Below are 24,608 nucleotides of genomic sequence, written 5' to 3'. Positions count from 1 at the left end.
TTCCATAAAGAAATCAATTTGAAAACGTGCAGTAAGTTTCCACTGTAACATTTTGGGACCAACAATCCTCCTGCTCTCTCTCTCTCTCTCTCCCAGACTCTCTACATCACATTTTGTTAACCCATCCCCTGCTGCCCATGGCAACCAGGTGTCACTTCCTCCTCAGGTGTGTCCTATGGTTTTGGATTTCTGCATAGATAAGCCCACTGCAGACTCCTACTGTCATACATACTCTGTAGTCACCACAGGATGCATCACATAAGTAAAATAATGGCCTTTCACTAACTGTCAGCTTAAATTTGAGAGGAGGGTAGAATTCGGTCATTTCAGATGCTGTCATGGTCCTGAGTTGGTGACCCAGTGTTTTTGAATTATTAATAGTCTTTGCTTTCATTATTATTTAGAATTTCTAGTCTCTTGGTTTCTGTGCCTCCCCTGTGTTTCACGTTTAGTTACTCTTGTCTCCGTGTTTTGTTCCATCTGTTCCCCTAACCAGTCATGCTCCATGTCTGTGTGTCTAGTCTTGGCTGTGTCCCAGTTCAGGGGCTGCATCCTTCGAAGGACCCGTCCTTCGCGGTCTATGTGGGCCGAAGACCGAGAAGGCCAGAAGTGTGAGGCTGTGAAATTGGACAGTCTGGCCTTGAGATTTACATCACCAGCTGTCTCGGTGGAGTTTAATAAACTCAGCCGTCCGCTCCTTGCTCACTAAAATATAACAGGACATTGGAGTAAATTCTACCATCTCACACTTCTGTTTAATCAGTTTTCTGTTTGATGTTTATTCAGCTGTTTGAAAACTATAACTTTAATCTCAGCCAAACCGATTTACTCAGGAACAAATAAAACACTGAAAAAAGCCAAACTAACATTTTTAAGTTATCTAAGTGGCTTATATATCATGTTTAACCTGAGTAGCGAAGGACTGCGCAGGGTCTGAAAACGATGTGCCGGGAGTCCAGTGTTCTCGCTGGCTCCAGTGAGCTTTGACCACCCAGTCAGCTATCGAGCTGCCGGGTACAATTTGTAATATGTGATGTCTTGATAAATCGAGCAGATATTTGAAGTTTACACAGCTACGGTCTCGCCTGAAAATATCTTAAAAGTTTATTTTGTGACCCAGAAAGAGTAATATTTCATTTCTTTAGCCGTGCTCCTCTGCCATTGCTGCATTTGAAAAGTATTTTTATATCATTATAAAAATATTATAAATAATAATTTAAATAAAAAAGTATTGAAAATAGTAATAAGAGTAATATTAAAACTAAGTAGCTGCCACCATTGTTGGAAACTGGAATTTGCTGGACCGCTCTATGAATTCTGGGATAGGTTGGGCCACGAAGGATACACCCGACCCCCCCTGAAATTCGGGGTAATGAGGAATGGGTTGGGTGTATCCTTGTCAGCCGCATTTGGAGCAGCCTCCTAATTGGGACAGCCTTTGTCGCCTGGCTGTGACATAATCGGCCAAACCAAAACTGATTAAAAGTTTGCACATTCACGATTAATGATGAGTGAAACTTGCCCAACCACAAAGAAACTCGTTGAAAACAGATCTGATGGGCTTTGAGATTTGTCTATAATGTGAAAGGTAAAAAGCAGCTTTTGAGTTGTAGGAAAAAATGTCTCTTTGCATCTAAATTTGGTTAAAAAGGAAGGACTTACTGTTGCAGACTTACTCCAGAGAACAACATCTTTGCAAACACCTCACATAAACGTCAGATTAAAGCCAGACCTATCTCAATGTGAGGCAACGCTGCTAACTGCTTCATCACTGCACTGCATCAGTATGTGGGATCACAATGTTTTTACTGTCCAGAGGCTTGTACAAAGAAAATATCTGAACGGACTGGCATAAACTTTGATATGCATAATAATCTGTCCTAAATGACCCACTGACCCAGACTTTTTCAGTTTTGGGTGGATGGGTGGAAAATTTAATTAGCAGCAACTCTAAAACATCCTGTAGGCCATTAATATTGTTTTTGCCTGTTTTCATATTGGTTTGTTTATCTTCTTCCTCTCCAACTAAAGAAGAATGCCAGCCGTGTTCAGTATGAGACGTGAGCTCTGACTCAGGGGTGAGTGTGTCACCATGAATAGCTGTTTGAGTGTGCGTTACATATAAGTCACTTTAATTAAGTAACTACTCTGTCTGGCCAACTGAGCCACCTGAACATTACACCACCAAGCATCTGTCACACACACACACACACACACACACACACACACACACACACACACACACACACACACACAGAGGCTATGACACAGTCAGGAGGAGTGAGAGAAACCACATGCTGAATTATTTAACACAGAGGATCTGTTTGGTGTCTGTCTGTCTCTTAGATGATATCTCGTGTTGTGTGTCGCTCTCTTTCCCATCATTTTCTTTTCCATGTTTCAGACACATCTCCTTTACTGCTGTTATTTCTGACAAACAGCTGTATGTTACAGTGCTGAAGCCTTGCTTTAGGTTTGGATGGTAACTGATGAGCTTATGGAATCAGCACTGAGATCAGAGAGCTTTTCCACAGATGAGTTTGTTACTTGAACAGAAGTCAAATTAGACGATTACAAACAAAGTTTAGTAAATATTATTTCTCATGTGCATAGACTGACATAAACATTTTTTCTCTGAGTATATATTTAAAAAGCATTCCTAAATAGACCAATTTTAAAAACATTTTGCAGCCAACTTCAGTGCACAAGTTTTTTACACTGCATTTCTATTTCTCTATGAATCTGAATACTCCCTGCATCCCTGTAACAAAGTATAATGACGTTATCTGATGCATCTATTCCAGTGGGAGACTCATTTTCTTTGTGACTGTTAAATGACCGTTAATGTTTCGACGTCACATATGTGAAGCTATGAAAATGTTTGATGAGACAGATTTCTTCCTTGAGTTTGTCCTTTTAGCTCCGCTTCTCCAGGTAAAAGCATTTTAGGTGATCTGTATATATTGTGCTATTCCTTATATTTTAACATATTGTGTTGTTAAATAGTCTAGTCTGTTTTTGTTAACGTCACTGTACTGGAGCTACTGTAACCCACATCATTTCCCCAGGGATTAATAAAGTATGCTGATTCTGATTCTGATTAACCTTTAAAGGGTAATCTTCTCAGGATATAAGTATTTGATCTGGTTTAAACAAAAGGCACACAGAAGGCAAGAAAGTCCAACCATCCATTTTCTTCTGCTGGTCAAAATTGTGGTGGTGCTGAGCCTATCACAGCTGTCATAGGTGTTACAGGTGGGCTACACCCTGCACAGGTCATCAGTGTGTCACAGGGCTAACAAGACTTCATGCTCACATTCACACTTACAGCCAGTTCAGAGTCAGCAGTTCACCTAACAAGCATTTATTTGGGCTAATGGAAGAAACTGGAGTACCCACAGGAAACCTATGCAGGCACATGGACATGCACAGAACTCCACAGAGAAAGACCCCACCCAGGCACTGACTCCGTACTGCAGTGGATTATACATTTGCCTAAAAAGTGAAACACAAATAACCTGGCAGCTGCTCAAAAAACTCCCAAAATCAAATATGTAGATCTACCTGCTGAGGTAAACAGGGAATGACTTGAAGTCTGGTGGCACTTTACATAATCTGAACTTCCCATTTAAAGACCAAAACCAACAATTCTTCAAGCCTGGCTCACATTGGCCTGTTGCCCAATGTGAGCTGGGACAGGCTCAAATAGGCCCTGTAACCATGTTTCTGGACAGCATTCCCTCCACAGCAACCCTCAGTCTCACATTAACAGCTTTATATAGAAGTCATTCAGAGATCAATGAAGCCCCCAGGTCAACTAACCAGACAGCAAATGGGGACATGACCCACTGAACAGCACCGGGAAGCTTGTGTGACCAACCAGGATATAAAACTCTGTGAGCCACATTTTTTTCTACGCTTCATTCTGCACAGTGTTAATAATACAGTAATCTCAGACATACAGTTTTCACACTGACACCGCACTAAAAGCTTCTGTTTACAAGAAGCAGCCAGTCAGAACAAAACTGTCTTAAAGGGAGAAGGAGGGAAGCTTGTTTCAGACAGAATAAACTGAGGGCCTTTAAAATGCATAGAACTTATTTTTTTGAACTGTGAATCATGCAAAGCTAATTTAGAATAGTCAAAAAATAAAAACATGGAGCAGGAAATGAGCAAAATAACTTGATTTAAGGAGCTTTAAGGAGGTCTGCAGGTTTAAAAGAAGCTATTACATTTATAGAGAGCATCTTTTCTTTGCTTTTTCAGTCAAGGGGAAGTTAGAATCAGGCAGCAGTCTGGCCATCATAAGAAATTACATTAATTCAAGCAAAACATGTAAATTCTTGTACTTGTCTTCAAAGAGGATGTAAAAACTCAAACTGTTGTCAAACTTGAGCTTGTACACAAACATGAAAAATATGTTTTGCCAAATGGGCCTAGTCTGCAGACACAGCCGCGCATTATTTCCTGCAAGTTCTGTACTTTTTCCAGTTTACATGAGACTGTAGAGTAAACAACAACTTTACTGATACAGAACACAGACTCATGAAAAGGACATACGGCCTGACGTCTCATTCTTTGGACAAACATGACTGAGACGAGCCACACTGATGTAATGTCCATGCTGCCCGCGGTGGATGGGTGTGTGTCATCACCTCTTTCTTCAGGTAAATAATTCAGGCCTGACACGAGCCAGGTACTCACTTGCAGCTGCTAAGGTGTCTCCTGTGTGGAAGGGTAACAACACACAGAGCCCTCTAGATGTCAGCTATGAACCACGGTGTCCCCACGTACTACCCGTATGAAAACAGTTATTCCTGTTTCAAATGATGAGCTATGAATGTACGTCATTCTGCTCCCCATTCTTTTAATGGGGTTTAAATTTTGCAAGTGACTTTGTGACAATGCTTTTGGTAAATAACCCACATTTTGTCTTTTCCTTGAATAAAAATGCAAACAATAAAGAAATCGCTGCCCAAGGATCCTGACTCCTGTCACACTTTATTCTCTAAACCACAAGATGTCATTCTATCCTGTCAGTTATTGACTGATATGAAGCATAACATGGGTTTCCTCTCACAATAGAATTTTCCTTGACTTTTAGGGCAGCAAGCATTAAGTAGCTTTGATATCTCTTATTTGAAAATGTGTCTGATCAACAAATTAATGTCACAAAATCTCTTGTTAATGAGATTCTTAGTCTAAAGGCTCCCGCCAAGTCACAACTGTAGCTTTTATGTGTCTTGTTACTTTCAAAGGTTCACTACAAGTTACACAAGCTGTTTCCAGAGTGTGTGAGTATCATCTCACCACTGCAGACTGCACAGCGTCTGTCTCAACCTCTTCTTCAGGTGAGTCTGCCCTCTGCTGGAGCTTCTGAACATTTTGGTACCAGTTAGTCTGAAACTGTAGCTGCAGATTACGTTACTCAAATGGTCAACGCTGTCACCAGATCTCAGTCGATAGAGCACCTTTGGGATGTGGTGGAATGGGAGACTCACATCGCGGATGTGCAGCTGATAAACATACAGCAACTGTGTGATGCTGTCATGTCAAAATGCACCAAAATCTCTGAAGAATGTTTCCAGCTACTGGTCTATCTCATAAAGAATTAAAACAGTTCTAAAGGTAAGATGGAGTCAAATCAATGCTGGCAATGTGTAACTAAAGAAGGCACTGAGTGTATTTCTTTAAAATCTTATTTAACCATTAGGGGAACTTTTAGGAATTAGAATATTTTGTGAGGATTTCCCGATCGATATTTGCAACTTTCACCTGACATGATGTCAACAGAAGGAGAAACCAGAGCTCCTATAAACGATAACCCACGTAGTGACAGGGAAAACATGCAAACTCTAGACAGAAGGGCCCTGCCCCAAACCTAGGACACTCTTCCTGTGGGGTAAGAGAACTTACACACAAAAACCACACACTGCTGATACATCTAAACAAGCCTCCTTACATTTTGATGATATGGGAACCAACCTAAAGAGACATTCGGATCATTGCAGAAATCCTGAATAATCCAGTAATTTAAGACAAAGGCAGACAAGACAGTTCTTAAGTGGATATACGAGCAACAAATGCATTTACAGCTAATTTGCATTTAGATTGGAGCAACAAATCAAAGGTCACAGGATGAGATATGGTGATATGTTAATTGTGCCATAAAATCATAAACAGGCTCTTCTTTTTGCTTCAGTGAACAAGTAAAAAATCCTCTGCAGCGAGAACACAGAGAAAATACTCTTTGAACAATAAATTCACAAGAAACATTCACGTTCAACGAGCAATAATATAGAAAGTTTTTACACAGTGCAACTATAGACTCATATTCTCCCACAGACTGTGGATTCTCCAGGTGCCACGGACAATCAGAAATGGAGGACAAGCTTGTTGTTGCCACCTGTGGGCAGCTGAATGATTAAACTTTGCTTTCCTGCAGAGACAGGACAAAAAAAGGAGAGCTTGGATTCTGAATTCCAGGTTTTTCATTTGTACATTTGAAGGAAGTGCTTAATATTAATATGTGATTGGAAACTTAATAAATAAATAATTTTACGAAATTTAAATTGTTTATTGCCTTGCACCTTTGCACCTCCTACTGGCCTTGCAGTAACAGTGTGAGAGACTTGATGTTGCCTGGGATCAACCGTCCATTGTGTACACCTGAGAAGCTGTGGATAAAGTCATGCCTCAGGTTGTTTTCAGAGAGACACCAATTCTTTTGAAGAGTGCCATAAAAGCTAATATTTCTTTGGCAAATTTAAGTCATTTATCATTCGTCTTTTAACTCCATTTTTGATCTTGTCTAGATGGTTAATGCATCGTGCTCATCAGGTGGGCTCTGGCTGTGCCTCTAAGCTGAACTGTTTAATGTTTCAAGTACCACATATTACCATTTTATCACATCAAGTGAGTGTGTTCACACAGTCACTCTGATCAAACTGGCGTTCTTAAGACCCAGTCTAGACGCCTGCTTGGAGATATACCTGCAGCTTTAGGTGTCTTGTTACCCTTTCTGTGAAAATGGTTCCGAGGAGTTACACAAGCTCTCTCCAGGGTCTGTAAGTATCATTTCACCACAACAGTGTCTGTCTGCAGGTGGTGGTCCGCCCTCTGCTGCTCTGCATCAGAGTTTTACTACACCTCTCTCTCACAACTCAAGCAGGCGTATTTGGTAAAGAACAGATATCTCTGAATTACACTGCAAAAACTCAAAATCTTACCAAGAGTATTTGTCTTATTTCTAGTGAAAATTATCTCATTACACTTAAAATAAGGCAGAATCAGCTAAAGGGCAACATTTCAGTAAGCTAAAGGAACTTGTTTCGAGACAGTAAATCTTAAAACTAGAAAAAAACTAGACAATTTTCATTTGTTTCATTGGCAGATTTTTTCACTTATTTCAAGCTAAAATATCTTGTATTAAGTAAAAAAAATTATAAATAAATAAATAATAAATAATTATAAATAAATTATAAACTATATATAGTTTATCACAACTACTGGCGTCTGTTTGATGCTCCCATAAACATTTAGGAAGTTGGATGGATGTTACTACTTTCACCAGAAACAGAGAACTATAACATAATTACATAACATTATTAAAACATAACACAACATAATTATAACATAGTCTCATATCTAATAGAATATAATCTTTTTGGATGGATAGTATTATTTGGACATAAGTGGGTTTTTAAAAAAATAATTCTTCAGCCCACACCCACACCCACTGTGTGCAGCCAACCACAAGAAATGGATATGTGCCTACTGATCTAACATCACAAGACAGCCATCTTCACAGACGCCAGAGATTCCTACAGTCTATGAACTGAAGAGCATCGTTGAGAGCAATTTCAAGAGGCTCTTGGAAATTTGTGGCTTCACAAATCTATAGCCTGGTCTCAGTCCCCGGAGAAAGTAGTTTTCATCTGAGGATTGATTCGGTTAAAAATCTCAGAACTGAGCACCTCACTCCCCAACACCTCCCTTAAATTGTGAAGCTTCAGGATGCAGGAAGTGCAGTGAGGTACGGGGAAACAAGGGGGCAAAGGAGGTCATAGGTCGGGGTTGAATTTGGGAAGGTGATCCTTGGTGTTAATGTGATGGTGCTTCAAAGTGAAAATTTATCCTGAAATCAGCAAACATATGCTAGATAAACAGATAATTTCACATAAGACTCTTAAGAGATACCTGAACGACTTGAAACACTGTCAGTCATCGAAGGTTTGGGCGTGGACCGAATAATTGTTTAAGGAAAGAAAACATTATTAATCGCAGATCCCCAAACAGTACAGTAGACAAATAATGTTAAATGTATTTATTTAATGAAATCATGCTTCAGTTGGTGTAACATGTGCTCCAGCTGATATTTAGAAGTAGAATTATTTAACGTAAATAAACACAGGCTGGGGTGAGAGAAGCCAAACAAAAAAGCCAAAATACTACAAGAGCATTTTGTACTATATAGAAACAATAAAATAAACTATGAGAAATGTAACAGAGAATTATTTGATATGTACATAAAGTGTAGTGGCAGAGATCTTATATACGTATATTTTTAAGCAATGATGCCGTTGTCTCAGGTCATGTGCACCGACTCACTATGGAAGAGGTATCACATGGACTGCTGACCCAACTCAGGGCTTTATAGGTCACCATGTGACCTGATCACAACGTTCCCTCTTAAACTTTTAAAGAAAAGACTCAAAACTTCTTCTTTTTCCAGCAGCAGGTGATAACTTGGCATAAACACAAACACACAACAATTTGTCTTTATAAATGACAATCATCCAAACATCCCCTAATTGAACCTGAAGTTTACCTTGATGAGGGTGGTGCATTTGTAGCTGAGGCGGCGTATGTTTGGATCCCAGCCCTCCAGCGCCCAATCAGATCCCTTGCTGTTCATTTTTATTGCCACGGTTACCATATTAACACCTGCATACCGCTCATCTACAGAAAATCCTTCACGTTTAAAAAAAAAAAAAAGTCTTTTCAAGCCAGATTTGACAAACGACTGCTTTTTTGTAACAAAAAAAAAAAAAATCATCAGGAATTTTTCCAAAGCAGAGTAATAAAAAAAATATGTACATAAAAATTCCTTTTCCACATCGTCTTCCAGATTCAACAGTTAATTCCGCAATTTGATTCCACGGTGGAAGTAAAAATGTCCTGCTGCTGAATTATTTCCCCCAACTGTCTATTTTTCCTCACATAAGAACCTAAAAAATGTATTCCACTGACTGAGTAAATCACACCTCCTCTCCTGTTCAGTTTGGTTACACCTTTGCAGACTGGATGAAGGTCAGAGTGTGTCTGACGAGACAAACATTCACAGAAGAGATGGGTGGCGTATTATTGAATGTATTTGCTTGTTTTATTGGCTCGCCCCATTTGTGCCTCTGCAGCAGGGGAACGCTGTCAGGGCTCATTAGCTGATCAGAAAAGCAGACAAGCTGAGCAGCGCATTAACTGAGTATCAAAGAGGTTGATACTAAAGTAGTGCATGCTCACGTACACACACACACACACACACACACACACACACCCACACGTACACGCACACCCACACGCACACGCACACACACACACACACACACACATGTCTGGATTGCTATCTTCGTGGGGACATCCCATTGACATAATGTTTTCCCTAGCCGCTTACTCTAACCCTAACCATCAAAAATGAATGCCTAACCCTAACCCTTTCCCTCTTACCTAACCATAACCTAATTGTAACCCTGACACTAAAACCACATTTTGAGTGTGAAAAATGCCTTCAACCCCATGGGGACCTGGATTTTGGTCCCCACCAAGATAGTAAGAACCCGTACACACGTACACACACACAGCATCTTGTCTGTTTACAGTGTGTGCATGCTTTTTAAAGAAAAAGTAAATAAAGTGGGAACACTGTAGCTTCAGGTGTTGTTCTTTCTTCTTTGATTATTTTATGTCATACAGTAGATATTATTACAATGCTGAATGTTTGTGTTAAACATGACAAAAGCGTCACATCATAAGATCAGCTTGCATGCCAGTCCCTCTTTGCCAAAAGCTCTGGCTTCTTAAGAGTACTCTAAATGCTCGTTTTTTTTACTCTCATTTCTGTCTGATGTCACTGATTGCAAATATCCATAGTATGTTCATCGGAAGTACACAGTTTAGTCCTACTAACCCAACTAGCTGTTGGGTTAGTATAATGAAAACCTTTTGTAGTAGAGTGTAAGAGTGAAAGATATGGAGCTGGAAAGGAGTAAAAGGCTCCTTTAATAAGAGTTGAACCTTCAGTACAAAGATAAACAGAAGCATACAAATGTTTAGGAAATTTCTGTGTGTGTGTGTGTGTGTGTGTGTGTGTGTGTGTGTGTGTGTGTGTTTTCACCTGCTGTAAAATGACCATGGCCCTGGTTTTTATCCTTATGGCTGGACATCAGCAGTCACCTGTAGACTCTAATGAAGAGAGGGAGAAATAGATTCATTTATTCAGAGTTTGCTTTAAATACATGAAAAATGATAATGATTCAAATCATCTCACAGTGAACTCATCATTATGTATATCATTATGAATTATAAGGTTCGGGTCTGATGTATAATTAGAAACAAACAGAATAGACAAACTGTATTGAAACTAGAAAGTGCATTTTCTGAAGAAACTGCAGTGTGAATGCTTGAATCTGAATGTATGCACTGAAATGAATTAATTGCTGAATTTTAAGTTAAAAATGTTGAATGAAATGAAAAATACAGAAATTTGCACCTGAAAACCAAAGTGCTGAACTGCTAAAAGCTGACAAGCACAGAGAAGAAGTTGGAAAATAGCTGAAAATGTTTTAAATGTAAATTAGAAAAACCTAAGTACTGAGAAAAGAAAATTTAGAGTCAGAAAACATCTGAATGAATATTAAAAGTTCATATTCTTTGAATCACTGAATGACTAAAATGTGACCCCTCCACTTGGATCCACACAGTTTTAAAGGTTTACATCTCTGAACCTTTAAAGACATGCTGTTGGAAAGAGAAGAACGATGGCGACATTTTGAGGGTAAAATGATGGCTGTAGAGCAAACACTGTGGACACAGCAGCAGTTGAAAGAGAAGTGTTTAAGATGAATCTTGGCACAGTGAGAGACAGAGCTCGTTAGGCAGGCAGGTGTGAGCCTGGTTGCTATAGTGACTGCACCCATTGGCTCCATACACACGCGCACAGACATGCACCTCACTTTTGCTGCTTAAAATGAACAGAAAAGTCAGGTCGAAACAAATCGCTCCCAAATGAAAAGTACAGGTCCTATTGACAAAATTCTTTCACCGTGAGCGACAGCAATGTCCAGTCTACCTAATTCTCAGTTTTCATGCTTGTGGAGTTTATTATATGGACGTGGTGACAGTGTAAAGACACCATGCTCTTCTGATTTTCAAACGAACCTTCTGAGCCATTTTAACATTAGAGTCTATGGAGGAGTTGGAGGGAGGAGGCTGTGCTTTGGTGACATTTATGAAAGAACTATAACACCTAGTACAATAGTAAACACATTGGATGAAAGAGGACAGCGATGGCTACGTTTTGAGGGTAAAATCATACCTGTAGAGCAAACACTGCGGACACAGCAGCAGTTTTAAAAAATATTTTAAGATTAATTTTTTCGCTCCTCTCACTCTAGCAGTTGAGCTGTCTCACTCTAGCCCCAACATTCCGTCCCATACACACCCATTATAAACTCTGAAACGGGTGAAAAAACATCATGAAACTTAAACTGGAACTGAAGAAAAAGTATAAGAGATATTGAAAAGATAAATACAAGTTGAATAGTTGAATGTCTTGTCTTCGTTTTAAAGTTTGAATGGTGGCTCTATGTCAACGTATGTTGAAGTAGATACAGTTTGAAAATGAGTAAGTTGAATGAGGATTTGAAGGGTCTCCCCATTGAAATACATGGGAAATTTTTGTTGAAAAAAGTTGAATAATTTTAAAAATATAAATGTTATAAATGAGAAAAGTAGAAGCAGTCATGTCCAAAAGAAGAGGAATCTAACGGTGTTTGAATGGTTTTTCTAAGTTGAACGGTTTTGAAGGAGATACAGTACAAAAAACGTACGGAATAGATAATAAAATAGAACTAGAAAGTGCATTTTCTGAAGAAACTGCAGTGTGAATGCTTGAATCTGAATATATGTGCTGAAATGAATTAATTGCTGAATTTTAAGTTAAAAATGTTGAATGAGATGAAAAATACAGAAATTTGCACCTGAAAACAAAAAAGCTGAACTGCTAAAAGCTGACATCCACAGAGAAGAAGTTAGAAAACAGCTGAAAATGTTTTAAATGTAAATTAGAAAAACCTAAAAAATGAGAAAAGACTATTTAGAGTCAGAAAACATCTGAATGAATATTAAAAGTTCATATTCTTTGAATCACTGAATGACTGAAATGTGATCCCTCCACTTGGATCCACACAGTTTAAAAAGTTTATATTTCTGAGCTTTGAAAGACACGCTGTTGGAAAGAGAAGAACGATGGCGACGTTTTGAGGGTAAAATGATGGCTGTAGGGCAAACACTGTGGACACAGCAGCAGTTGAAAGAGAAGTGTTTAAAATGAATCTTGGCAGAGTGAGGGACAGAGCTCGTTAGGCAGGCAGGTGTGAGCCTGGTTGCTATAGTGACTGCACCCAATGGCCCCATACACACGCAGACATGCACCTCACTTTTGCTGCTTAAAATGAACAGAAAAGTCAGGCCGAAACAAATCGCTCCCAAATGAAAAGTACAGGTCCTATAGACGAAATTCCTTCACCGTGAGCGGCAGCAATGTCCAGTCTACCTAATTCTCAGTTTTCATGCCTGTGGAGTTTATTATATGGACGTGGTGACAGTGTAAAGACAGCCTGCTCTTCTGATTTTCAAACGAACTTTCTGAGCCATTTTAACATTGGAGTCTATGGAGGAGCTGGAGGGAGGAGGCTGTGCTTTGGTGACATTTATGAAAGAACCATAACACCTAGCACAATAGTAAACACATTGGATGAAAGAGGACAGCGATGGCTACGTTTTGAGGGTAAAATCATACCTGTAGACGAAACGCTGTGGACACAGCAGCAGTTTTAAAAAAGATTTTAAGATTAATTTTTTCGCTCCTCTCACTCTAGCAGTTGAGCTGTCTCACTCTAGCCCCAACATTCCGTCCCATACACACCCATTATAAACGCTGAAACGGCTGAAAAAACATCATGAAACTTAAACTGGAACTGAAGAAAAAGTATAACAGATATTGAAAAGATAAATACAAGTTGAATAGTTGAATGTCTTGTCTTCGTTTTAAAGTTTGAATGGTGGCTCTATGTCAACGTATGTTGAAGTAGATACAGTTTGAAAATGAGTAAGTTGAATGAGGATTTGAAGGGTCTCCCCATTGAAATACATGGGAATTTTTTGTTGAAAAAAGTTGAATAAAATTAAAAATATAAATGTTAGAAATGAGAAAAATAGAAGCAGTCATGTCCAAAAGAAGAGGAATCTAATGGTGTTTGAATGGTTTTTCTAAGTTGAACGGTTTTGAAGGAGATACAGTACAAAAAACGTACGGAAGAATAAAATATAATAATAATAAAGATTAGAAGAACAATACTGTGAATGCTTTTACAAGCATTCACACTAATAAAGATTACAACAACAATACTGTGAATGCTTTTACAAGCATTCACACTAACTAGAAAGTGCATTTTCTGAAGAAACTGCAGTGTGAATGCTTGAATCTGAATGTATGCACTGAAATGAATTAATTGCTGAATTCTAAGTTAAAAAGTTTCAATGAGATAAAAAGAAACAGAATTTAATCTGAAAACAAAAGTGCTGATGTGCTAAAAGCTGACGTTTACACAGAAGAACAAGTTGGGAAAAAGCTGAAAATGTTTTAATTGTAAATTAGAAAAACCTTAGAAATGAGAAAAGAAAATTTAGAGTCAGAAAACATCTGAATGAATATTAAAAGTTCATATTCTTTGAATCACTGAATGACTAAAATGTGATCCCTCCACTTGGATCCACACAGTTTAAAAATTTTAAATGTCTGAACTTTGAAAGACACGGTGTTGGAAAGAGAACAACGATGGCGACGTTTTGAGGGTAAAATGATGGCTGTAGAGCAAACACTGTGGACACAGCAGCAGTTGGAAGAGAAGTGTTTAAGATGAATATTGGCAGAGTGAGAGAGAGCTCGTTAGGCAGGCAGGTGTGAGCCTGGTTGCTATAGTGACTGCACCCACTGGCTCCATACACACGCGCACAGACATGCACCTCACTTTTGCTGCTTAAAATGAACAGAAAAGTCAGGTCGAAACAAATCCTTCCCAAATGAAAAGTACAGGTCCTATTGACAAAATTCTTTCACCGTGAGCGACAGCAATGTCCAGTCTACCTAATTCTCAGTTTTCATGCTTGTGGAGTTTATTATATGGACGTGGTGACAGTGTAAAGACAGCCTGTACTTCTGGTTTTCAAACGAACCTTCTGAGCCATTTTAACATTAGAGTCTATGGAGGAGTTGGAGGGAGGAGGCTGTGCATTGGTGACATTTATGAAAGAACCATAACACCTAGTACAATAGTAAACACATTGGATGAAAGAGTACAGCGATGGCTACGTTTTGAGGGTAAAATCATACCTGTAGACCAAACACCGTGGACACAGCAGCAGTTTTAAAAAAGATTTTCAGATTAATTTTTTTGCTCCTCTCACTCTAGCAGTTGAGCTGTCTCACTCTAGCCCCAACATTCCGTCCCATACACACCCATTATAAACTCTGAAACGGCTGAAAAAACATCATGAAACTTAAACTGGAACTGAAGAAAAAGTATAACAGATATTGAAAAGATAAATACAAGTTGAATAGTTGAATGTCTTGTCTTCATTTTAAAGTTTGAATGGTGGATCTATGTCAATGTATGTGGAAGTAGATACAGTTTAAAGACGAGTAAGTTGAAGGAGAATTTGAAGGGTCTCCCCATTGAAATACATGGGAAATTTTTGTTGAAAAAAGTTGAATAATTTTAAAAATATAAATGTTATAAATGAGAAAAGTAGAAGCAGTCATGTCCAAAAGAAGAGGAATCTAATGGTGTTTGAATGGTTTTTCTAAGTTGAACGGTTTTGAAGGAGATACAGTACAAAAAACGTACGGAATAGATAATAATAAAATAGAACTAGAAAGTGCATTTTCTGAAGAAACTGCAGTGTGAATGCTTGAATCTGAATGTATGCACTGAAATGAATTAATTGCTGAATTTTAAGTTAAAAATGTTGAATGAGATGAAAAATACAGAAATTTTCACCTGAAAACAAAAGTGCTGAACTGCTAAAAGCTAACATCCACACAGAAGAAGTTGGAAAAGAGCTGAAAATGTTATAAATGTAAATTAGAAAAAGATGAGTAATGAGAAAAGAAAATTTAGAGTCAGAAAACATCTGAATGATTATTAAGAGTTCAAATTCTTTGAATCACTGAATGACTAAAATGTGATCCCTCCACTTGGATCCACACAGTTTAAAAACTTTACATCTCTGAGCTTTGAAAGACACGGTGTTGGAAAGAGAAGAACGATGGCGACGTTTTGAGGGTAAAATGATGGCTGTAGAGCAAACACTGTGGACACAGCAGCAGTTGAAAGAGAAGTGTTTAAGATGAATCTTGGCACAGTGAGAGAGAGAGCTCGTTAAGCAGGCAGGTGTGAGCCTGGTTGCTATAGTGACTGCACCCAATGGCTCCATACACACGCACACAGACATGCACCTCACTTTTGCTGCTTAAAATGAACAGAAAAGTCAGGTCGAAACAAATCGCTCCCAAATGAAAAGTACAGGTCCTATTGACAAAATTCTTTCACCGTGAGCGACAGCAATGTCCAGTCTACCTAATTCTCAGTTTTTATGCTTGTGGAGTTTATTATATGGACGTGGTGACAGTGTAAAGACAGCCTGTACTTCTGGTTTTCAAACGAACCTTCTGAGCCATTTTAACATTAGAGTCTATGGAGGAGTTGGAGGGAGGAGGCTGTGCATTGGTGACATTAATGAAAGAACCATAACACCTAGTACAATAGTAAACACATTGGATGAAAGAGGACAGCGATGGCTACGTTTTGAGGGTAAAATCATCCCTGTAGACCAAACACCGTGGACACAGCAGCAGTTTTAAAAAAGATTTTAAGATTAATTTTTTTGCTCCTCTCACTCTAGCAGTTGAGCTGTCTCACTCTAGCCCCAACATTCTGTCCCATACACACCCATTATAAACTCTGAAATGGCTGAAAAAACATCATGAAACTTAAACTGGAACTGAAGAAAAAGTATAACAAATATTGAAAAGATAAATACAAGTTGAATAGTTGAATGTCTTGTCTTCGTTTTAAAGTTTAAATGGTGGCTCTATGTCAACGTATGTGGAAGTAGTAGGAGTTTAAAAATGAGTAAGTTGAATGAGGATTTGAAGGGTCTCCCCATTGAAATACATGGGAAATTTTTGTTGAAAAAAGTTGAATAAAATTAAAAATATAAATGTTAAAAATGAGAAAAATAGAAGCAGTCATGTCCAAAAGAAGAGGAATCTAACGGTGTTTGAATGGTTTTTCTAAGTTGAACGGTTTTGAAGTAGTAGGACTATAAAAAACGTACGGAATAGATAATAATAATAATAATAATAAACTAGAAAGTGCATTTTCTGAAGAAACTGCAGTGTGAATGCTTGAATCTGAATATATGCACTGAAAAGAATTAATTGCTGAATTTTAAGTTAAAAATGTTGAATGAGATGAAAAATACAGAAATTTTCACCTGAAAACAAAAGTGCTGAACTGCTAAAAGCTGACAAGCACAGAGAAGAAGTTGGAAAATAGCTGAAAATGTTTTAAATGTAAATTAGAAAAACCTGAGTAATGAGAAAAGACTATTTAGAGTCAGAAAACATCTGAATGAATATTAAAAGTTCATATTCTTTGAATCACTGAATGACTAAAATATGATCCCTCCATTTGGATCCACACAGTTTTAAAGGTTTACATCTCTGAGCTTTGAAAGACACGCTGTTGGAAAGAGAACAACGATGGCTTCGTTTTGAGGGTAAAATGATGGCTGTAGAGCAAACACTGTGGACACAGCAGCTGTTGAAAGAGAAGTGTTTAAGATGAATCTTGGCACAGTGAGAGACAGAGCTCGTTAGGCAGGCAGGTGTGAGCCTGGTTGCTATAGTGACTGAGCCAGGGGCTCCATACACACGCGCACAGACATGCACCTCACTTTTGCTGCTTAAAATGAACAGAAACGTCAGCCCCAAACAAATCCTTCCCAAATGAAAAGTACAGGTCCTATTGACGAAATTCTTTCACCGTGAGCGGCAGCAATGTCTAGTCTACCTAATTCTCAGTTTTCATGCCTGTGGAGTTTATTATATGGACGTGGTGACAGTGTAAAAACACCATGCTCTTCTGATTTTCAAACGAACCTTCTGAGCCATTTTAACATTAGAGTCTATGGAGGAGTTGGAGGGAGGAGGCTGTGCTTTGGTGACATTTATGAAAGAACCATAACACCTAGGACAATAGTAAACACATTGGATGAAAGAGGACAGCGATGGCTACGTTTTGAGGGTAAAATCAGACCGGTAGAGCAAACGCTGCGGACACAGCAGCAGTTTTAAAAAATATTTTAAGATTAATTTTTTCGCTCCTCTCACTCTGGCAGTTGAAGCTCTCACTCTAACCTCCAACATTCCGTCCCATACACACCCATTATAAACTCTGAAATGGCTGAAAAAACATCATGAAACTTAAACTGGAACTGAAGAAAAAGTATAACAGATATTGAAAAGATAAATACAAGTTGAATAGTTGAATGTCTTGTCTTCGTTTTAAAGTTTGAATGGTGGATCTATGTCAACGTATGTGGAAGTAGTAGGAGTTTAAAAATGAGTAAGTTGAATGAGGATTTGAAGGGTCTCCCCATTGAAATACATGGGAAATTTTTGTTGAAAAAAGTTGAATAAAATTAAAAATATAAATGTTAAAAATGAGAAAAATAGAAGCAGTCATGTCCAAAAGAAGAGGAATCTAACGGTGTTTGAATGGTTTTTCTAAGTTGAACGGTTTTGAAGTAGTAGGACTACAAAAAACGTACGGAATAGATAATAATAATAATAATAATAAAGATTACAACAACTATACTGTGAATGCTTTTACAAGCATTCACACTAACTAGAAAGTGCATTTTCTGAAGAAACTGCAGTGTGAATGCTTGAATCTGAATATATGCACTGAAAAGAATTAATTGCTGAATTTTAAGTTAAAAATGTTGAATGAGATGAAAAATACAGAAATTTTCACCTGAAAACAAAAGTGCTGAACTGCTAAAAGCTGACAAGCACAGAGAAGAAGTTGGAAAATAGCTGAAAATGTTTTAAATGTAAATTAGAAAAACCTGAGTAATGAGAAAAGACTATTTAGAGTCAGAAAACATCTGAATGAATATTAAAAGTTCATATTCTTTGAATCACTGAATGACTAAAATATGATCCCTCCATTTGGATCCACACAGTTTTAAAGGTTTACATCTCTGAGCTTTGAAAGACACGCTGTTGGAAAGAGAACAACGATGGCTTCGTTTTGAGGGTAAAATGATGGCTGTAGAGCAAACACTGTGGACACAGCAGCTGTTGAAAGAGAAGTGTTTAAGATGAATCTTGGCACAGTGAGAGACAGAGCTCGTTAGGCAGGCAGGTGTGAGCCTGGTTGCTATAGTGACTGAGCCAGGGGCTCCATACACACGCGCACAGACATGCACCTCACTTTTGCTGCTTAAAATGAACAGAAACGTCAGCCCCAAACAAATCCTTCCCAAATGAAAAGTACAGGTCCTATTGACGAAATTCTTTCACCGTGAGCGGCAGCAATGTCTAGTCTACCTAATTCTCAGTTTTCATGCCTGTGGAGTTTATTATATGGACGTGGTGACAGTGTAAAAACACCATGCTCTTCTGATTTTCAAACGAACCTTCTGAGCCATTTTAACATTAGAGTCTATGGAGGAGTTGGAGGGAGGAGGCTGTGCTTTGGTGACATTTATGAAAGAACCATAACACCTAGGACAATAGTAAACACATTGGATGAAAGAGGACAGCGATGGCTACGTTTTGAGGGTAAAATCAGACCGGTAGAGCAAACGCTGCGGACACAGCAGCAGTTTTAAAAAATATTTTAAGATTAATTTTTTCGCTCCTCTCACTCTGGCAGTTGAAGCTCTCACTCTAACCTCCAACATTCCGTCCCATACACACCCATTATAAACTCTGAAATGGCTGAAAAAACATCATGAAACTTAAACTGGAACTGAAGAAAAAGTATAACAGATATTGAAAAGATAAATACAAGTTGAATAGTTGAATGTCTTGTCTTCGTTTTAAAGTTTGAATGGTGGATCTATGTCAACGTATGTGGAAGTAGTAGGAGTTTAAAAATGAGTAAGTTGAATGAGGATTTGAAGGGTCTCCCCATTGAAATACATGGGAAATTTTTGTTGAAAAAAGTTGAATAAAATTAAAAATATAAATGTTAAAAATGAGAAAAATAGAAGCAGTCATGTCCAAAAGAAGAGGAATCTAACGGTGTTTGAATGGTTTTTCTAAGTTGAACGGTTTTGAAGTAGTAGGACTACAAAAAACGTACGGAATAGATAATAATAATAACTAGAAAAATTTGCATTTCCTGCGAAAATGCAGTGTGGATGCTGTAAAGCTGAAGCTGTCAGCTGAAACTAGCTGAAAAAGCTGAAAAGTTGCAGAAGTTGTAAAACCTTTGCAAAAAATTGTAATAACTTTGCAGAAGCATAAGAACTTAGCAAAAATGTAATTACTTAGCAGAACTGCAATAATGTAAAGAAAACATAATACTTGGCAGAAATACAATAACATAGCAGAACTTAGCAGCAGAAATTAGAATAAATATTGTAACTTAGCAGAAACAAGATAACTTTTCAGAAATACAGGATTTTAGCAAACATGGTACAAGATTACATAGATACTTTATTTAAACAAAAATACCTAAACATTGCACAAATACTGTGATTTAGGACAAATACTACAACACAGCAGAAATGCTGTAATTCAGCAAATATATTATGCTATGGCACAAATAGAAAGAATATGCTCAAATACTATGATTTTGCTCAAATAATATGATTAAGCAATAATACTAAGATTTAGCAGAAATACTGTATTTAGCACAAACACCGAAAAGTAGCAGAAATACTGTAATTTAGCATAATAGTAATAACTTGCACAATTACAAATATGGACATGGTAAATGGCCTGTATTTATATAGCGCTTTTATGGTCCCTAAGGACCCCAAAGCTCTTTACATATCCAATCATTCACCCATTCACACACTGGTGATGGCAAGCTACGTTGTAGCCACAGCCACCCTGGGGCGCACTGACAGAGGCGAGGCTGCTGGACACTGGCGCCACCGGGCCCTCTGACCACCACCAGTAGACAACGAGTGAAGTGTCTTGCCCAAAGACACAACGACCGAGACTGTCCGAGCCGGGCCTCGAACCGGTAACCTTCTGATTACAAGGCGAACTCCCAACTTTTGAGCCACGATCGCCCCCATATATGGAAACACACATGCACAGAGACACACACAGGATCCAATTCAATCAACCAGTGTAAATATATTGATTTTAAATCACACAATAAGATACACCCATAAAAAGGCTCTCTCTCTCTCTCTCACTCTCTGTCATACAGACACACACACACACACACACACACACACGCAGCAGCAGCAGAAGCAAGTGAACAAACCCGGGCTGTACATACAGTGTTTCCTGTATGTTTCTAGGTGGGTCAAAAAGCCTGGAGCTGCTTAATTTGAATCCACCAATCAGAAAGGCTATGTACTTTTTCCCGCCAAAACAGGTGCACCTGTTTTTACACACGCAGCACAGAGACAGGATTTGTGCAGTCTATTTTTCATAGTGAGGACTCCTCTCAAACAAATGGCTATAATTTCCTTACCAGCTGCCCCACTGGGAAAGACAGTGAGCTCTTGGGAAACGGGGTGATGAGCAGTCAGAATTAGATCGCGGTGAGAGGCAAAGAGCGCCGTTTTTTGGAGTTACAAAACGTCGTGTAACTCCAAAACTAGGTGGACTAGAAGCATAATTCTTGTACTGGGTGAATCAGCGGACTTTGGTGTACTTTGACTGCGATTTTCATTACTCTTTGTACATCCGTCGCTGAGATATGACGAGAGAAGAAACGGCAGACCTCAGATATGATTGGCTGGCTGGGAAGCTGGCAGGAATATATAGTAATAGTGTGATTAAGCATAAATACTACATTTAGCAGAAATACTGTATTAAGCACAAATCCTATAAAAAGCAGAAATACTATATTAAGCACAAATCCTATAAAAAGCAGAAATACTATATTAAGCAATATAAAAATCCTATAAAAATGGTATAAAAAGCAAAAATACTGTAATATGATTTGGTAGAAAAACTATAATTAATCAGAAATACTATATTTGGCAGAAATACTGTAATCAGCACATATACTGTAACATGACAGAAATTCCTCCACTTAGTAGTAATACTATAACATAACACAAATGTTATGATGAGTTGAGCGGCTGGTACTCTGGTGCAGTCAGCACAATCTGGAGCTGAACACTCTTAAAACTGTAGAGATGACAGTGGACTTCAGGAGACATCCCTCAACTCTGCCCCCCCTCATCATATCAGACAGCCCTGTGTCGACTGTGGAGATCTTCAAGTTGCTGGGTACCACCATCTCCCAGGACCTGAAGTGGGAGACCAACATCAACTCCATCCTCAAAAAGACCCAGCAGAGGATGTACTTCCTGAGACAACTGGGGAAGTACAGTCTTCCACAGGAGCTGCTGATCCAGTTCTACACTGCAGTCATTGAGTCTGTCCTGTGCTCCTCCATCACAGTCTGGTATGGTGCAGCCACTAAACAGGACAGGTGCAGACTGCAGCGGACTGTACGGGCAGCAGAAAGGATCATCGGCGCCCCCCTGCCCTCCATCCAGGATCTGTACCTCTCAAGAACCAGGAAACGGGCAGGGAAAATCATCACAGACCCCTCACACCCTGGACACAGACTTTTTGATCTGCTGCCCTCTGGCAGACGGTACAGAAGCCTGCAGACCAGGACCACCCGACACAGGAACAGTTTCTTTCCCCTCACCATCTCCCTTCTAAACAGTTGAACTGTCACACTCCTCCCACTGCCAGACTGCAACTGCACCTTATGTACATTCTGTAGTATTCATTCCACCTCATTTCATTTTGTATTTTATGTATATGCGTTTAGATTAGTTATTTATAGTTGGTTTACACAGCTTTGTGTATGTATGGGTATGCATGTGTAATGTATATATAGATACGTGTGTGTGTGGGTGCGTGTGTGTGCGTGTGTGTGTGTGTGTGTGTGTGTGTGTGTGTGTGTGTGTGTGCGTGTGTGTGTGTGTGTGTGAGATTTACATTGCTGTGCTCGAGAGCCACCATCTACCGGAACCAAATTCCTTGTATTTGTATGCACATATACTTGGCCAATAAACATGATTCTGATGACTTGGCACAAAAACCATGATTTAGCAGAAATACTATGATTGAGCAGAAGTACTAAGATGTAGTAAAAGTACTTTGATTTAAGAGAAATCCAATTATGGAGGAGTAATACTTTAAAATGGGAGAAATATTGATACACACACACATTCACAGAGCCTAAAGGGAAGAGTATTTGTGCCATGGAGTGTTAAGAAGAATGTGAGGTCCATATTAGAAAAGCTGGTAAAAAGTTTGAGAATTGTAATAAATGATGAATATGAATTAGTGGTCTGTGATAGTGTATTAATTTGTAGGGCAAAAAACATGTTGTCTAAGGTGGAGTTGAACCCACGACCTTTAGGTTGCAGACCTGTGTCATTACCAGCTGCCCCACTGGGAAAGACAGTGAGCACTTGGGAAACAGGGTGATGAGCAGTCAGAATTAGATCGCGGTGTGAGGCAAAGAGCGCCGTTTTTGGAGTTACAAAACGTCGTGTAACTCCAAAACTAGGTGGACTAGGAGCATAATTCTTGTACTGGGTGAATCAGCGGACTTTGGTGTACTTTGACTGCGATTTTCATTACTCTTTGTACATCCGTCGCTGAGATATGACGAGAGAAGAAACTGCAGACCTCAGATATGATTGGCTGGCTGGGAAGCTGGCAGAAATATATAGTAATAGTGTGATTAAGCATAAATACTACATTTAGCAGAAATACTGTATTAAGCACAAATCCTATAAAAAGCAGAAATACTATATTAAGCACAAATCCTATAAAAAGCAGAAATACTATATTAAGCAATATAAAAATCCTATAAAAATGGTATAAAAAGCAAAAATACTGTAATATGATTTGGTAGAAAAACTATAATTAATCAGAAATACTATACTGGGTAGAAATACTATATTTAGCACAAATCTTATAAAATAGCAGAAATAGTATGATTCAGCACAATAGTAATAACTTAAACAGAAAAATTGGAAAAGCAAAATGGACAGCTGAAAAAATGCTGAACATGCTAAGGGTCCTTCAAATGTACATGTTAAATGAAAAAAAAAACTCAGCAAAAAAAGTGTAACAGTCACACAATCACAAATATGGAAACATATGGAAACACACATACACAGAGAGACACACACAGGATCAAATTCAGTCAACCAGTCTAAATATATTGAATTTAAATCATATAATAAGATGCTCCCATAAAAACTCTGTCTCGCCCTCTCTTCTCTCTCTCTGTCACACACACACACACACACACACACACACACACACACACACATATAGGGAGAGACAAGCAAGTTTCTAGGTCAGTCAAGCAGCCTGGAGCTGCTAAATTTGAATCCACCAATCAGAGAGGCTGTGTACTTTTTCCCGCCAAAACAGGTGCAGCCGTTTTACACACTCAGCACAGAGAAAGACAGGATTTCTGCAGTGTATTTCTCATAGTGAGGATTCCTCTCAAACAAATGCCATAATTTCCTAACCGTAGGGGCTAGAACGGTCATTCTTACAACCGTTTTGTTCAGGAGAGATGGGGGAATCTTAAAGTGTTTACAATTTACATTAAAATATGAATTATTAAAGATATTTGACTTCTAATGCACCATAACTGAGTAGAGGCAAGCGAAAACTGCCTTGACTTGCCCCCAAACAAAGCTTTCTAACTCTAAATCTATTTGGAGTATTGATATCATTCTTTCACCGTAAGAGACAGCAGGCTTTGGTGAACAGTCATGGAAATTTTCAGGTCCTGTGGAAATACATCAAAAAGATATGACGAGAGAAAAAAGTGCCTCATTTCCAGAGTTTGAAATCTGAAGAAATCTGAGCGGGGGACAAATTTCCTACCCTCAAACAAACCAATTCATGGCCAAATGGTAATAGGTGAGAAAGAAATTCTTGAATTGTGAGCGTCAGGAGTGTCTGAAGATATACTGGGACAAGCCTCATGTTTTAACTTCGCTTCGTTCGA

The 24,608-nt window shown here is 38.6% G+C and overlaps 1 protein-coding gene across 1 annotated transcript in view; it reads right to left on the bottom strand.

Moving 5' to 3' along the window:
* myo7aa (myosin VIIAa) overlaps positions 1–10,426 on the bottom strand; it is a 54,426-nt gene extending 44,000 nt beyond the window's left edge. The window contains exon 1 of the mRNA XM_005474945.4: positions 10,394–10,426. Within this exon, the coding sequence (XP_005475002.2) occupies positions 10,394–10,411 (18 nt within the window). The 5' untranslated portion in view covers positions 10,412–10,426. The remainder of the gene's footprint in view (positions 1–10,393) is intronic.
* Between the last annotated feature and the right edge of the window lie 14,182 nt (positions 10,427–24,608).

This window comes from Oreochromis niloticus, linkage group LG14 (assembly GCF_001858045.2).
Source record: "Oreochromis niloticus isolate F11D_XX linkage group LG14, O_niloticus_UMD_NMBU, whole genome shotgun sequence".
Classification (NCBI taxonomy): domain Eukaryota; kingdom Metazoa; phylum Chordata; class Actinopteri; order Cichliformes; family Cichlidae; genus Oreochromis; species Oreochromis niloticus.
This window is presented reverse-complemented; position numbering and strand designations above follow the sequence as displayed.